The 16,302-nt window shown below is 45.8% G+C and overlaps 1 protein-coding gene across 1 annotated transcript in view; it reads right to left on the bottom strand.

Moving 5' to 3' along the window:
• Positions 1–16,302, bottom strand: part of ABCB8 (ATP binding cassette subfamily B member 8) — a 1,358,869-nt gene that overhangs the window by 1,042,811 nt on the left and 299,756 nt on the right. Inside the window, exon 6 of the mRNA XM_069645969.1 lies at positions 12,384–12,545. Within this exon, the coding sequence (XP_069502070.1) occupies positions 12,384–12,545 (162 nt within the window). The remainder of the gene's footprint in view (positions 1–12,383; positions 12,546–16,302) is intronic.

Below are 16,302 nucleotides of genomic sequence, written 5' to 3'. Positions count from 1 at the left end.
ACAGGCCCATATGGGGCCTAGCTGCATACTTTAACAAAAGAGACAGGAAACCCCAACAACCTTGGATATGCACTGCGTGAACCTGAAGCAAGCTCCCGCCTCTCGGTATCCAGGGAAGTGACCCGTCATGTCTGGGACTATGTGTTTACAGTAGTCATTCCCGCAAGTGGACCCCATTCAGAAGGTATGAGTATGTGGATTGATGGAGACAAAGTCGGTTCTCGCTGCAGCTTCAAGGGAGACCTGCCACTTTAATCAGAAACCACAGAGAACTCCATTAACTAGAGAAATCCTTTGATCCAGAACAGACAGGAAAATGGGTGGGACTTAGTATTACATGTTTTCACCCCTTTACCTTCTCTGTTGCAAAGCACTCTCGATATGACCCCATGCATAAAGGAGATTGTTGGTGGGGACCTAGGATTGGTTTAATTAAGGTAGGCTTAGCCTACACCAATCACTGTGGCCCACTTGGCTTTAAAAGAGGGCTGAAGCCGTCTTTTGGGCAGATCATCTGAAGACTTTGCAAGGAGTAGGAAGTACCTGGCTGAAGGTACAGTCTGCCTTACAGCTTCCGCCAGTGAAGGAAGGATAGGATTTCCAAAGGGGGAAGCAAGATCCCTCCCCCAAACATCTCCCAAGGAACAGAGCGAGATCCTGAATCCAGAGGACCCTCCAGCAGCTCCTGGACCAGTACAGCATGCCCTGCTAGGTTCTGCAAGCAAGCTTCCTGGGTGGGAAGTGCCATAGAGTATCTGAACCAAACCAAGGACAAGGCCGTTACCTGCAACACTCTACTCAGCTTTGGGCCGTCTGCCTTGAAGGACGACATGTTCCTGGTGAAGAAGCTAGGAGTGCATCGACAAGCATCTGCCAACGTCCACCTTAAAAGGAACTTTTCGAGCCAGTCGAGCCCCTCAAGCTGCAACGGACTGCACTGCTGACTGATATGCTGCAGTCGCGAAAGCTGTCAGAGACACCTCGACCAGTGCTTTAGAACTGCCGACCATCACTGAGACACTGATTCCTGGCCCCGAGCTGACGTGTAGGCCAGCTTGCAGCTGTCTGTCTCCCATTTTGAACTGTCACAGAAGCTGCAAAGAGCCCTGAAACCAACTTGACGCTGTTGAGCACCAAGAACTTCAACAAGCACAAAGTACATTGTGGTTCTGTCCACCTGGTCCTTCTCAGAAGGCCCCTAGTGACATTTTACGATCATTGCTCCCTTTGTGTTGAACCAAAGTATCCTTGAACTATTGTGATTAATTACTTTACGGACTACCCTCTTGTCAGTATGCAGAGTGCATCCCTTTTCCTTCTTGAAACAGCCTGTCCTCTGCATCCCTTTACAGGGTGGGTTGTATTTTGTAGTGTGCAAGAACTGTCGGCTGCAATAATAATAAAGAAAGTAGATATGTTTATACAACCATGACTCGGCAGTACCTTTTATCATTGGGTAATAAATGTATTTTCGCTGTGTTCCAACTAACCAACGATACAACCTTGCAGAGATAAGCCTGCCGTTCCGTCCACGTTACCAAAATTGGACAAGGTGGTTTATAATTTGATTGTGTTTCCAATCTGTTTGGATCCCTTCTGGTGTACTAGAGGTGTGGGGCTGAATGATGGTTACAAACTGCCCCGGAAGTTGATTAGTCAGAGGGGATTTCAAGCACCAGTCCTTGCTTCTGGTTGATTGTAGGCATTCAGAGAGACGTTTCTCAGTGAGGTGGATCGGGGACTTGAGAGTGACTTAAGGATTTGAAGGTGATACACGTAGCTGGAACCGGTATACCTCATTGGCATTCTTGTATTTTTAAAACTGCACACCACCTAAAAGTGAAGTGAGGTTAGGATACTTGGAAGCCTTTTAAACTTTATTTTGTAGCTCTGTGGTTCCAAGCACACTGGGTCCAGGAGGGGCAGCAGATATTTTTTCTACTGTGTACTTTTGCATTTTACAACAATGCCATTTAGAGTACCCTATACTCTAAAACCATGTTGCCATAAGATGCGACTGTCCTTTGGCCATTTCATGCCTTGGTCTCCTCCATGTCACCTTGGTCTCAGAATGTGTGTGTGTGCACGTGCGTGTGTACCTTGTCCACATCCAAGTCACAGTTTGTTGCTGAGCAGAAGCTGTCCTTAAGTGGACATCCCCTCCGACTTTGAATTGTGGAGATCCTCACACAAATAATAGAAAAAGGAGACCCTTGCAGCAATTTGCCAGATCGTTGGAGCCAAGAACCCTAAGAAGTGCAACCCCTGGCAACCAGAGGACGGTCGTTGCAGCTGACCATCATGATGCTGAATCAATCGCTCTTTTAAGTTCAGCCTTGAAACTCAGAACACCTTCAACTTATGTTTTAGCCTTCCTGGCTAAAGAGAGGTCAAGCAGGCATAGCTCCTTAGTTCGCACCACAATGATCGCCTGTTGCCACCTGATTGTGGCGATTCCTGTGGAATTCAATGTTCGTCTCGTGCGAGGTCGCCTGTCTCGGGAAGGTCTGCACTATGTTGTGCCAAGCGAGTTGTGAGAAACCCAAGGGTATCCCTCACACCTACTCCCCTTGGATCCTCTTCTCAGATGGCCAAGGAAAGGCCATTGCTTTTGGATCATTACCCTGCGGTTGGAGAAGCGAGGGTGGAACACCTAGGTGGACGGTCCTTGGGGAGTGGGAAGAGGGTATCCATGGGCAAGACATGGTATCTTCCTTTCCCTTATGAGGACCAACCTAACCCTCCCCCAGACTTTATGGGCTATTCATATCTCCCCTCATTTAATCCAGTATCGTACTGGGATGAGGAGGCGGCAAATAGGAGTAGTGAACACTAGTAAGCTATTTCACCACTCTAGTACTGAGACGAGGATTAGGTCTACACAGTGTTGTAAAGGTCTCCATGTCCCAACTGCTCCACTAATTTTGATCAGGCAATTACAATTTGGAACTCACACCTGCAACCTGTGAAGTGGTTGCACATGTATAAGAAGAAGAGAAGAGACTAGCAGCAAGGAGACCAACAGGTAATCCTGTGAGCGAGAAGGCACCTGAGGTTGGTCCTGCAGGAGAGCCAGGACACCGTCCGATGACACCAAGGAACTGTAGAGTCCAGGGCCAGGCGGGCCGTGAAAAGGACACAAGCGGGGGAGCCTTGATAGTCGGAGTTGCGCAGCAGGAGCTGCGGACACAGAAGAGAGAAGCCAAAATGCCCACCAGCTTCAGCATAGAGAAAGTGGAGCTGGCGGTGGCTAGAGTTGCACAGCAGGACCTGCAGAGAGGAGCCAAACACCCAACAGCATCCGCGGTGAGAAAGCGGAGTTGCCGGTGGGACACAGAGACTGAAGAGCGAACAGGGCTTGATGTTGAAGGAAGGCATGCAGGCGGCGCAGAGACAAGAAGCAGAGCTGCACGCAGGAGATGCCAAAGTCTGATGAGTGAGGAGGGAGAATCTCGAGCCGGGCGCTGCTGGGGGCTGTGGGGAAACAAATGAATGCCGAGTGAATGGAAAAAGCATGTGTGCGATGAAACCAACCCGAAGTCACGGGTTGAGAGGAAATTAAGGACAATATAATATGGAACCAGCGAAGTAAATATGACAGACATTTAGTACGGAGTCAAATGAAAGCTTTTGGCAAAGCCATGATCTGATGACAAGTATATATGAACTTCAGATATTGCCTATTTTGAAAGTAAAGTACGAGCCATATGAATACAGAATTCGGCATGGATGGAAGATTGCGAAAGAGCCTGAAAGGAAAGTGGCGGGAGAACAAAACCACCATGAAGTCAACTGTATGTATAAATACAGTGAGACAACGCCAAAGACTAGCAAAGGATATGTGACAAACTGTGGCAAAGCCAAGAAGTGGATAAGGAGAAGCCAAGTGAATGTGAACCTTCACACAGGTACAGATACGGAAGAACCTGTGTGGGTTTGAAAGCCTAGGGTTCCTGGTTGTGCGACCTGTGATGGGTGGACCCTGTGGTCCGACAACTGCGCCTAGACCAGGAAACCCCAAGTTTGAAAGCTAAAGAAGTTGCTGAAGTAAAGTAAAAGAAAGTAATCCAATTTAACTATTAAGAAACCCAAAGGAGGGTAGGGTTGATCTGAAGCGGTTTTGAATACTGAAAGATTGAGAATAAGTACAAGCTTACTTTCTTGAACTTGAGGAAGGGAATCCCAAGGTTTTCTGGAACGTTGTTGAACTTGGGGAAGGGGAAACTGATAAGCTCGATGCTGGAAGAAGCTCAGAACTTTATTTCAAACACTATTTCATTTTATTGCTGACATCCCTACACGTTGTTTAGCTTTAGTTGTGAGGGAAAGTATAGGTATTAGACACAGACTTCAGTTTACCTTTCTGACTCAGACTTTCCTTAGTTTCTTTAGGTGGGAAAATCCCACCTTAGTTTAGGGCAAGGTAGGCCTTTTTCAATAATGCAATTTGAGTTAAATAAAAAAATTCTGTTTGACTTTGAATCTGTTGTCTGTGTCTTGCTTCATTATGTCTTCACAAACAGTGTCAGTAGTGGGATGCGGCTCAACTGATACAGGTTGGGGGACCGTACATTTTGAAAAGCTAAATGCTAGAGCATCAGACCCCTCAATGGCCACCAACGGCTCTATTGGGTTTGATATTTGTAGTACTAAGGACAAGACATTTCCTCCAGATGAAAGAAGAGTGACGCCCACTGATTTGATGATACTAGTTCCACCCCCTAATACATGCATCAGACTAGCACCCAAATACGGGCTGGCATAGAGGTTTGGAATTGATTTATTAGCTGGAGTCATAGACCCAGTCTTTCGAGGCAATGTTAAGGTGTTTTTTGCAAACCACGGAAAGGACCCATTCCAAATCCATCAAGGGGATACAATTATTACTCAAGGGGTGCTTGAGAAAGCAGTGTTCTCTAGGGTTAAGGACGAATCTGGGAAGGAGAGAACAGTTAGAGGACCTCAAGGCTTTGGAGAGGCTGATGAAACAACTGATGGCCCTCCCAACCCACAGCCCAGAAAAGATAAGGAGGAAGAACCTGAAACACTTCGACTTAGCCTTTGCCCAGAGAAACAACCCATTATTATCTGAAGCATTTTTACAAGTCATATCTGAGCCAGAGGGGTCGTGAGAAAGAAGGACCTTTTTCTTTTTGAACATGGACTTCTATTTCGAGAAGACACCACTTCAAAGGGCCTGGTAAAAACACAGTTAGTGGTCCCTAAAAGTAATAAGTAAATGGTCCTAGAGATAGCCCATTCACATCTGACAGGAGGCCAGTTCAGACAGTCCAAAACTCCGGGCCAAAAAGCGAATACATTTTAACAGCCCAGAATCCATGCTGAGATTAAACATTTCATTCAGGCTTGTGTCATCTGCCAAAAGACTAGCACTCCTATAGCACCACCAGTTCCTTAAATATGTTACCAATAATTGAGATCCCCTTCTCCCGGATTGGTATGGACATTGTTGGACCCCTAGAAACTTCCAAACTGTGAAATAAATACATTTTGGTCATTGTAGACTACACTACACGATATCCAGAGGCCTTCCCCCTGAGAGCCAACAAAATGCAACAATTCCTGAAGCACCTACCCCCTTTCTTTTCCCAAGTAGGGTTTCCGAAAGAAAATGATCAGGGATCTACTTTCACAAGTAGGGTTATGAGGGAAGTTGAACATCGGTTACGTATCATCACAATACGAACATCAGTGCATCATCCCCAGACAGATGTCCTTGTGGAAAGGTTTAATAAAACTCCAGAAACTATACTAAAAGTTAGTGGAACAGGATGGTAGGAACTGGGATTAAATGATACCATGGGCTTTGTATGCATTTAGGGAAACCTCCCAGGGATCTACAGGATTTTCCTGTTTGAACTCCTTTATGGACGAGAACCCAGGGATGTCCTAGATATGTTGAGGGAGATGTAGTAAGAGAGAGAGGAAGCTCCAATTCCACTCTCCCAAACTCCAACCAGGCTTAAATAACACTTGACAGCTGTTCGATCTTAGTACAGACTCACATGGTTAAAGCACAGGAACAACAAAAGACCGCCTATGATAATATGTGTTCTCGAAGATCCTTTTCCATAGGTCAAAAGGTCCTGGTACTATTGTCCACTTCTGAGAACAAACGTATATCTAAGTGGCAAGGGTTCCTGGTTGCACGACCTGTAATAGGTGGACTGTGTGGTCTGACAGCTGCGCCTAGACCAGGTAACCCCCAATTGTGAAAGCTAAAGAAGTTGTTCAAGTAAAGTGAAAGAAAGTAATCCAACTAAACTATTAGGAAACCCAAAGGAGGGTAAAGTTGATCTGGAGCGGTTTTGAATACTGAAAGATTGAGAATAAGTACAAGCAGACTTTCTTGAACCTGCAGAAGGGAACCCCTAGGTTTAGTGGAATTTTCTTGAACTTGGGGAAGGGAAGCCCAAGGCTTTGTGAAACTTTCTTGAACGTGGCAAAGGAGAAGCTTACAATTAAGGTAGAAGCTGGAAGAAGCTCAAACTTTATTTCAAACACTATTTCTTTTTATTGCCGACATCCCAACACATTGTTTAGCTTTAGTTCTGAGGGCAAGTATAGGTTTTGGACACAGACTTAAGTTGAACTTTCTTACTCAGATTTTCCTTAGTTTCTTTAGGTAGGGAAATCTCAACTTGGTTTGGGAAAAGGTAGGCCTTCATCCATCATGACATTTGAGTTAAATAATATTATTCTGATTGAATACTGAATCTGTTGTCCGTTTCTTGCTTCATGAAGCCTTCACAGTGTCCAGACTCCAGAACCATCTTACAAGAGCACGGACCCACTGACTAGCCGAATCCAAACAGAGGCTGAAAGTGACATCTGCACTTGCACTTGCAGCTCCTGGACCTCACTCGACCAGACAGAGTAGAAGTGAGTGGGCTCCGAAGATTCAGGAAACCCTGAAGTGGTTGCGGAAGAAATCAGAGTAAGGGGATGAGTTTGCATAGCTATTCCTCTCCTCCGCTCCCACCATAGGGTTGTATGGGTGTAAAGTCCGAACCCTCTCTCTCCCTAAGATCACCACTGGTGGTCTGGTCAAGGAACCCCTCCACCTCCTAGAGTAGGGAGATTGTGAGAGAAATTTGTCAGAACTTACTTAGCTTGTTGTTTCACTTCTGGACAGAGTAGAGTACTCACAATAGTTGGTTTTGGCATATCTTGTTCGCAAATTACATAGTAAACCCTCCTGCAAAATGCATAGTGGAACTGGTGACTTTTGGGTAATGGGCTCCAACTCTTAGCAGGGTTTGACTTATTTAAGACTGAGAGGAGTCAGGAATGAAGTCAGACGCAAGTGTGCAATTTTTTTGGTTAAAGACTTATCAGCTGCACTTCCTCAAAGTAATTCTACCTTTTCTCACTTTCCCCCAGAAGCTCACCGTCTCCAGAGCTCTGGCCCTCTCTAGGCTGGACTATTGCAGCAGTCTCTTAATCTTCCAGCCTCTACTCTTCGACCTTTACAACTTATCCATAACAGGACTGCAAGACTTGTCTTTGGCCTCAAAGCCCAGGGATCGTATCTCTCCAGCTCTAAAATCTCTTAACTGGATCTCCGTGGCTGTAAGGATCAACTTCTAGATCCTCTGCATCGTCCACAAAGCTTTCTGGGGCCTGGGACCGCTCTGCCTTCAACCTTCTCTTCCAAAATATATTCCTTCTCGCTCTCTCCGCTCATCCACATCCAACTCGGAGGGTCAGACGCTTCTCCAAGCAGAGAGTTGGGGGCAGATCTATCTACTCAGTTGGGTCCTCCCTCTGGAACAGCCTCCCTGCCGCTCTCAAACTTGAGCAGAACCACCTCCGGTTCCGGGAGCAACTCAAGACATTCCTTTTCACTTCCACTTTCTCTTATTCTCCCCTGCTGATGCACCCGACTGCTCTGCGCACTGGTCACCTGGTCACCCTCTGAACTCCGATGTAGACTCCTGCATGTCCAGTTGCCCTCACACTGCCTCTGGGCTCCCCAGCAATTAAGGATCTGTATCTGCAACCCTACAGACCCTTCTGTCTGCACTTATGAGCCACCCGCTGGCTGCACTTGTGAGCTAACTGCAATTCCCCCTTTCGTTCCCCCTGGCACTTCTCCCCTTCCCTCTTCCCCACACTTGCGGGATCTGAATGCCACAAGGGGTTAGGAAAATAATTCTCTGACCCTGCTCTAAGAGGAATTTTCCTAATGAAATAAAAACTAAGGATCTGTCCAGGACAGGATGTCAAAAACAAAACTGTTCTGTGTCCAAAGTTCTATTCTGATCCTCACACTATAAACTTAATAAGGCGAAAAAGGGAATTGTCTCGAACCTTGTGTAGTCTGGAAAAAGTGTTCCAAGGAAGAATAAATTACTTTAGCAAAAGTTTCTTCAAGGATAAAGTTCTTGGGGCCAGAGGGTAGTTCCCTTCCCCTGGATTCTTCCTTACTCCTTGAGGTTTTCATACACCAGTGTTCTCTGGACCTCTCCCGGATAAAGGTCCTTGGTCCAGAGGGTGTTTCTTTCCTTTGAATTCTTCTTTACTCCTTGAGTTTTTATTCACAACAGTTCTTCGGTCCACTTTTGGCCCAACAAAAATGTTCAACTTCACAATTCTGGTTTCTTGTTTAACACAATCCTATTAAATTCTCTTGCCAGTACTTCCGATTCACATGCTTGTGTATGCCGGGTATACTCCCCAGCCAGGCCCTCTGTTCATGTGCGTTTTCCGCCCACTCCCAAAGTTTTTTGTATATCGTATTAAATAATGTATCTTTCTGATATATTATCTTCTTTCTGCTGTTTTTGTATTGGCACTGTGCAAATGTACACACTAGAAAAGGGTTGGTTAGTGACTTAAGTTCCCTTCCCCCAATATATATATTTTTTTCTCCCTCTTTCTCGCTCTCTCTCTCTCAAGTAACTTTCAATTGATCGCACTCTGCGTGTTTGCCGATACACCCCAGTGTCCCCGTTGATTTTGGGAGTACTCACCGGTTTCTGTAGACGTTGGTATCATCTCTCATGGTTGGCAGGTGAAGGATTCCTGTCTGCTTCCTTCTCGCCGGTTCTTTTTCTTCGTTCGTCGGACCTCCACTCGACGCACCTGCTGTCTTCTTGGCTCTGATCAGCAACATGCTGTTTTCCTTCGTCTGTGAATGCCCTGGAGTTCTTCATTAGCTCCTGGCGTTCCCAGAGAGTCTCCTGGCTCAGTAGTTCCTCCTTCCTCCAGCGATGAGCCATTTGGCTCCACCACGCCTGGTCCTGGCTTCTCGGCTCTCCACTCCTTGTGGAGTGGGGCAGCTCTATCTCTCACCAGTCACCGCAGCAGCTGTCTCCGATTCTCTGCTTGTGCTACTTACATTTTGCAGGCACAGGTGTGTGCCAGAAAACACCAGAGCACTCGCTAGGTTTTCATTCCCTTTTGCTGCACATTGCTCGATCCTTCTTCGTCATCCCAGTATTTCGTGAATTCTGGGAACAGAAGTCCACTATGAACGATTGACTTATGGAATTTGGATAAGCGTTTATAAGCATTTTTAAAAGGTTTTGATGGCAAGTCAGTTCTGATTAATTGACAAGTGGAAATGAAAAAGGGGATTTCATCACACTGGCAAGGTAGACCAAGATTGGTTCACAGATTTGGTAAAAGGGGTTTCCCTGCTCTTCACAGGAAAAGGAGTGGATGCCTGACAATAGACCATGAGGGTTTCAGACATGGAGATGGTATTTTCAAGGGAAACTGGGGGGATACCAATGGAGTCACGACATCTCCCCAGAGGCTGTCTCTTCCTATGTGATCTTCCATCATGTAGCCGCCTCCTGGTTCAGGATCAGGTAGCGGCTGCTGTCCCCTGGCCACATCGAAGGAGGTTACCACCAGGGATCAGTGATGACTCCACCAGATTCATCACAGAACCTTGTCTTAGGTTTATCTGGGAGGGAAATACCTAAATTACTACCCATCTAAACTGGTCCTAAACTTCTGTTTTGCTCCATTTCTTATTTGCCTTACCACACAGTTATTTACAGTGCTGCTCTTGACTTTGCTAACTATTGCATAACTGTCTCTAAAGATAAAGTGTTGGTGTTCAGGTTAATAGTACCCCCACTAATGAATGCATATATGTAAATAATGGTAGTTGGGTGATAATACTTACCTGAGGTTTTCAGTGCTTAGAGTGTATTCAAAGGCCTAATACACAGTTGTATATTTGTGTACATCTTCTACCTAATTTGAGTTTTTGAAGTGCTCTGTGTGTGTCTCAATGTAGCCCTAGATCATTTTCCCACCCTCCTGAGCCTACGCTATACTGCTATGCTACTCTGCCTTCACTGGGTTTGGCTAGACATCAGTGTCTTTCCTGTTCACCATAATAGGTTGGCCTCCCAGAATCCACCCCTAGGGATGATTCTAAAAATTCTTCTTAACAGATACATGTACACATTTTTAAAACCAGTGAAGAGTTGCTTTAATTTAAAGCGTGTTCCAAGATTTCACCAATGGGTGGATGTATTTTGTGAGCAACCTGATGGTATTCTCCCACATATTCCCCCGGGATCCTCCATTCAGGTGGCCATGGAAGGGCCATCGCTTTTGGATCCTGATGCTGGGGGTGGACAAGAGAGGGAGGATCACCTGAGTGGAGGGTCATGGGGGTTTGGAAGGAGAATGCCTAAAGGCGAGATATGGGGTTTCCCCCCTTTTCCCCCCATTGCACATCAAAACCCTCTCCCTCAGCTTTTATGGGTTATTTTCAATCCCATTCCACCCCTCCCTCTATTTCCAACATGTACAGGGACAAAGAAGAGGTGATCAAGAACAGTGAAGATTACCCATAGACATAACTGGTAGAAGCAAAGAGAAGCCTAGGCTGTCCCACTAATACAGTCAGGCAAGGTCAGGCAGTTTACCTTAACCGTTAACACATGACTCCACTTGACACTCAGTTAGGATATAAAAAGGTGTGCTTCTGCCAGGAAAGATGAGAGCTGGGGTTACTGGTTGGAACGTGGAGGCTGAAGCACAAGTAGCCTGGGAAGTCTGGAGGAGAACGGGATGCTGAGACGCTGACCCTGTGTGGCTGGAGGGTTGCAGCGTGGCGAGGGAGCTGCGTCTCCATGGAGCCGGTGTGAGGCAAGTTGCTAATTATTGGCTGTATCTAGGTCACTGCTTGTTCCCCTGGGACGTGTGCCGGTCCCAGGGGTGACCGAGGGGCAGGTGATGAGACCCTGACCTCAGCCCACAGATCCCAAGAAGCTGCTTGCCAGCGCTGCGCAATCTGGGTGAGTAAACAAGGTACGCGAGTGGCATGACAAAAGAATAGGTCAGAAGAGGGCGCGTGCGACCCGAAAGCAGAAGAGGGTACAAGCGACCCGAAAGTAAGAAAAAAAGGTGCAAGGCTGCACAGCAAAGTGGGCAGAGCATGCCAGGAGCACGATAAAGCAAGAGGAGTGTGCAAGAAGCATAGTAAAAAGAAGGAAGGTGCAAGCATGCACTGCACAGTGGAAAGAAAAGAAAGAAGTGAATCAAGTTGGAGGAAAAGATACAAAGTGAGAAGAGCAGGGTTAGAAGTCAGAGTGGTTGTGCTGGAGTGGAGCAGAAACCCAACGTTTTTGAAAGTCTGACCCAGCCCCATGGAAAGAACTACGCGAATTTTTGTTTGAGACCAGAGGGGTCCAAGCTTGGGCAAAGGAATCCCGAGAGGCCAGCAGAAACATTTTTGAACTTTTGTAGGAGTGGCCTGGACTTGGCTAAGGGAACCCTGAGAGGCCCGAGCAGAACAGGTTTTTTTTTTTTTTTTTTAATCAGAACTCTGGTAGGAGTAAAGCTTGGGAAAGGGAACCCTAGGCGACCCAAGACTTTGAACTTAATTTGCTGCAAGACCCCTAAGTGCAAGGTACCAAAGGCAACCCTGTTTGTGTTGAGCAATCATTTTTTTTTTATTTGGCAGAACTACACCTCATGATAAGGCCACCTGAAACCAATAGTGATTTACATTTTTGTTTGAGTCACAATTTTTCTTTAAGAAGACCCCAGAACACATTTTGTCTAAGAGTGAGGGCAAGCATAGGTTGTGAGATGGACAGATTTTGGATTTGGACTTACGGACATCGACAACCCTTAGAAACATCAGTTGAGGGAACAACCCCCTTAGAGTTAGGGCCAGCTAGGCATTACACCAACCCAACAAAGTTCTTCAATAAAGGTTTTCAAGCTGTTGCTTTTGAGTCTGTGTCTCTCTTAATAACATGCCTGTCTCACAATTTTCATTGTTATATTGTTAATGAAGAATAACAAAGATCACATGATGAATATCTTAGGCCTCGCCAGATGGTAGTTACTATGGGTTTAGAATATTTGCAAGATTACTCCTATACCTGTTCCTGGGCTCGACGAGACAGCTTCCGAAGAAAAGAGCCAATCAAGGCACCTGCTCCAACGAGGGTCGGCACTACCACAACCATCACCAATGTCAGTTTAGGTGAAATGAAGTAGAGTGAGATAAAGCAGCCGGCTGTCTGTGTGATGCTTCTTAATCCCTGAAAATGGAAACATAAGAGTTAAACTGACCTTAACACACTGCATGATAGTAATATAACAATCAGGCAAACCAGTTGAATAGTGTGCCTAGGTGAAGTTTATCATAAAGCTGAAATTGTGTTTTTACTCAAATATATCGAGTGATAGACCGCTGTGTGTGGGTGTATGTGAGGTTAAGCCCTAACCTCAAACCAGATCCACTGTTTTTACAAAATACACCAACCAAATTGCGTTTGTCCCAAAATACATTGCGTTTTATTGTCTCTACATCAAGGATATTGCTATCCCTAAACATACCTCTTGCCCTCACCATAATAGTAATGCCTTCACCCACATGTGTTTCAACCACTTTTGGTCCTTCTCAAGGCTGTACATTGGTAAATTAGTAATGAAAACAATATTTCTCTAAAATGTACAACCAATACTTGGTCATGCTTGTACATTACTGACACAAATTATGTGTCCTTTGATATATCTATGATATACATTACTCACCGTAATCATATTTCTGGTGCTTGTATCTGCTTAAATTCACATGCTGTGTGTATAGGCTGACATCTAGTCAGCAAAATCAAATCTATTTATGCTTATTTATGCACTTTTACACCACCACCAATGGGAGTACCACGCCCTTGTACACCCTCTCGGAAAACCTTCAAAAAGGTGGTAACCAGATTCACTTAGCTACTTCGAATGCTTGCTCTGCTTCAAACACTCCTCTGACCCCTGTCTCCTTCCTGAAAACCTCGAATTGGATGTCCTCACTCTTACCGAAACGTGATTCAATGCCATCTCTGTCACTGCTCTTGACACACTCCTTCCTGCGGGCTGCAAAATCCTCTCCAAATCTTGACCCAACCGGACCTGAGATGGAGTGGCCCTGACGTTCCCCGAGTGGCTCCCTACTTCCATCATTCCTACTCAATCCTACTCATCTTTTGAATGCCTCACCTGTAGGCTCGGTGTCTCCCCCACTTTCGACCTCACCTTCTGCACCATCTACAGAGCCCCTGGCCCTAATTCCCTCGTCCTCTCTGAATGGGCCGACTTCACATCAGCTCTTTCAACTTCTGTCTTCCGAACTGCTCCTCATTGGTGACTTCAACATCCACCTTGACTCTCTTGAATCATCCACCTCTCAGTTCCGGGTCATCGGCAACTCCTTCTCTCTCACTATTCTTCCTTCCAGCCTGACCCACTCTGTTGGCCACACTCTTGATGCCCTCATCTCTGGTGAGATCCCCATCTCTAACTGGGTCACAACCCTCCTCTCCTGGTCTGACCACTCTCTCCTTTCCTCCTATCTGGTGCCCCTCGGCCCTCTATCAGAGCCATCCCCAGCACTGCCAGTGTCCTTCATCGTCATTCGCCCAATGAAACTAGTGTCAGTTGCTGTTTTGCCTCTGTCTTCACCCCCCACCACTGCTCCCGACTCGCCCTCGGACTCTGTTCTTGTTAATCTACATCATGCCCTCTCAAACACTCATCTTTGCCCCCGCCATGAGGATCCGTCTAAAACCTGCCACCAAGAACAACAGCTGGTACAACTGATCTAGCATCTATGAAACGCAGAGTTGCTGAATGGAGGGGCAGATCTTGGGCTCATCCTCTGACAAACTGGCCTGCCGCCTGCTCTAAAAACATAATATTGCTCCTCTATCCACTTCAAAAAGCGGGCCCACATCCAAGCCAGCATCACTGTAGTCTCTAACAACACAGCCAAACTTTTCAAAATCTGCAAGGAACTTGCAAATCCACTTGCAGTCTCCACCTCTCACCTGCCTTCCCAAGCCCTCTGCACTGCCACTTTACTTCCAAAACTCAGGACATCCTGTCCTCGCTCTCCTCCACCTTCATCTCCTCTTCCACTCCTACTCTCATGCTTCACTTGTCCTCCCTCCGCCCACCCCTCTCACTCTCCTCCCTCCTGCCCATAACACCGGACGAGGTCTCTAAAGTAGTCCACTCTATGAAGCCTCCTCCAAACGGGTGCTACCCTGCTCCTCCAGAACCATGAAGGACAACATCTCCTCTCTCGTAGCTCCTGTGCCTCAAGTCGAGTGGGCTCTAGGCTTAAAGGGTAAATCTCCCTTAGCAAGAGATTAACATAGCTGGATGCATTTAACAATCCATCTAGAAATTGCTGACTTGGATAGACTGGAGCCCCTTCTCTACAAGTGGCAACAGAGACAGAATTGGTCTGACTTCCTTAGAGGTAGGTTTAGTTTTATCACGGCAAAACACCACTGTTCTTCTTAAAACCAGTGAATGGAGGCTTCATTTAATGGAGGTAGTTTGATTTTGAAAGAAAGTTGGAAGTTCGATGGATTGGTTAACATGGAACTTCGAAATAAATGTAGGCGCAAAGCGTGCATGCGCAGTACCACTTTGTCTTTATGAATGGTAACAAATGGGTCTTGAACTGAGAGGGCCTGCAGTTTACCAACTCTCCTGATGGAGGTAATAGCTACCAGAAAGGCCGTTCTATAGGTGAGAGGCTTAAGTCTAGCCTTATGCATTGGCTCAAAAGGAGGTGCCACACATTTTCTAAGAACATTCAAGCCCCATCTAGGAGTTAGGATAGAAATAGGAGGGTTAATTCTTTCGACACCTTCCATGAATACTTTATTCACTGGGATTTTCCACACTGGGATTTTCCACCAGGAAACCTTGCTCTGAGATGTGGTGTACGCAGTGAGGGCAGCAAGGTGGACCTTTAGTGAGTTGAAAACAAGCCCTGAATCTAAGAGGTGTGTTAGGTACAGGACTATGGGCCTCATTACGAGTTAGATGGACATTCAGGAGGTAAATCCTCAAAATAAATAGCCCTGAGGAATTACTGTTACCGCCCCTTGGTCAGGTGGAACTTCATGGGTACGGGTAGTGGGCCAAGTCCGCTGGTCATCAGCAGGGGTCCAGGCCTCTGGGTCCTGAGGAACTGGGTCCTGGGGGACAGCATTAGGATCGGGGACATAATAAACATTGTCGTCTGGATGATATTGGTCATCCTGGAAGAGGTCTTCAGGAGGATCAGGCAAACACTGCCTCGGTGGAGAGGAAATATGAGCCCCAGGGGAGTGGTGCCTTGGGGACGTAGAAGGCATAGGACAGTCATCCATAGAAAAGTGGTTCTTTAAGAATTTCGTCAAATTTGCCAGAGAAATTAATAAACTCCGATATCTTTATTTGTTTAGTTAATATACTTGTAGCTAAGACTGCTTTGTATATATACACATTATTACATTTGAACACATTATTTAAAATACAATCTACACAGCTTAATACAAACTGTCATCATGACAAGCATGTAGCGCTAGACTATGCAGGACAAATCTTAACTTCAAATGAGCTTTAAATATGACTTTCGCGGTGTGACATCACTCATCATGGTTGAAACATGCTAAAATAAATCTGTTAGAACTAAAAAATATATATTTAAAAGATACCTCTTGACAATTCCTCTAAAATCTCTATACATTGCGTAAAAAACTGCACCATAAAATTGGTGTCATTCCCTTCCATCAGTTTATGCCACATATTAGATGTACCAACACGGTCACATTTATTGTTGTACGATTTGACCCATATAGTTCTCAGATTATTCAAACTTTCGCAGTGTCAATATGTGCTCTAGAGATTCAGTTCAATTATTACTGCACAAGCGGCATAGGCGATCCGCTCTACTTATGTGGGGACGTGCTCCCATAGTTTCAAGCACATGGCTGCTATTGAATGTTATCAACAGACAGATATTGC

The sequence above is a fragment of the Ambystoma mexicanum genome, chromosome 2p, assembly GCF_040938575.1.
Source record: "Ambystoma mexicanum isolate Mex_15411 chromosome 2p, UKY_AmexF1_1, whole genome shotgun sequence".
Classification (NCBI taxonomy): domain Eukaryota; kingdom Metazoa; phylum Chordata; class Amphibia; order Caudata; family Ambystomatidae; genus Ambystoma; species Ambystoma mexicanum.
Note: the sequence above shows the minus strand (reverse complement) of the source record. Positions and strands in the feature narration are given on the sequence as shown.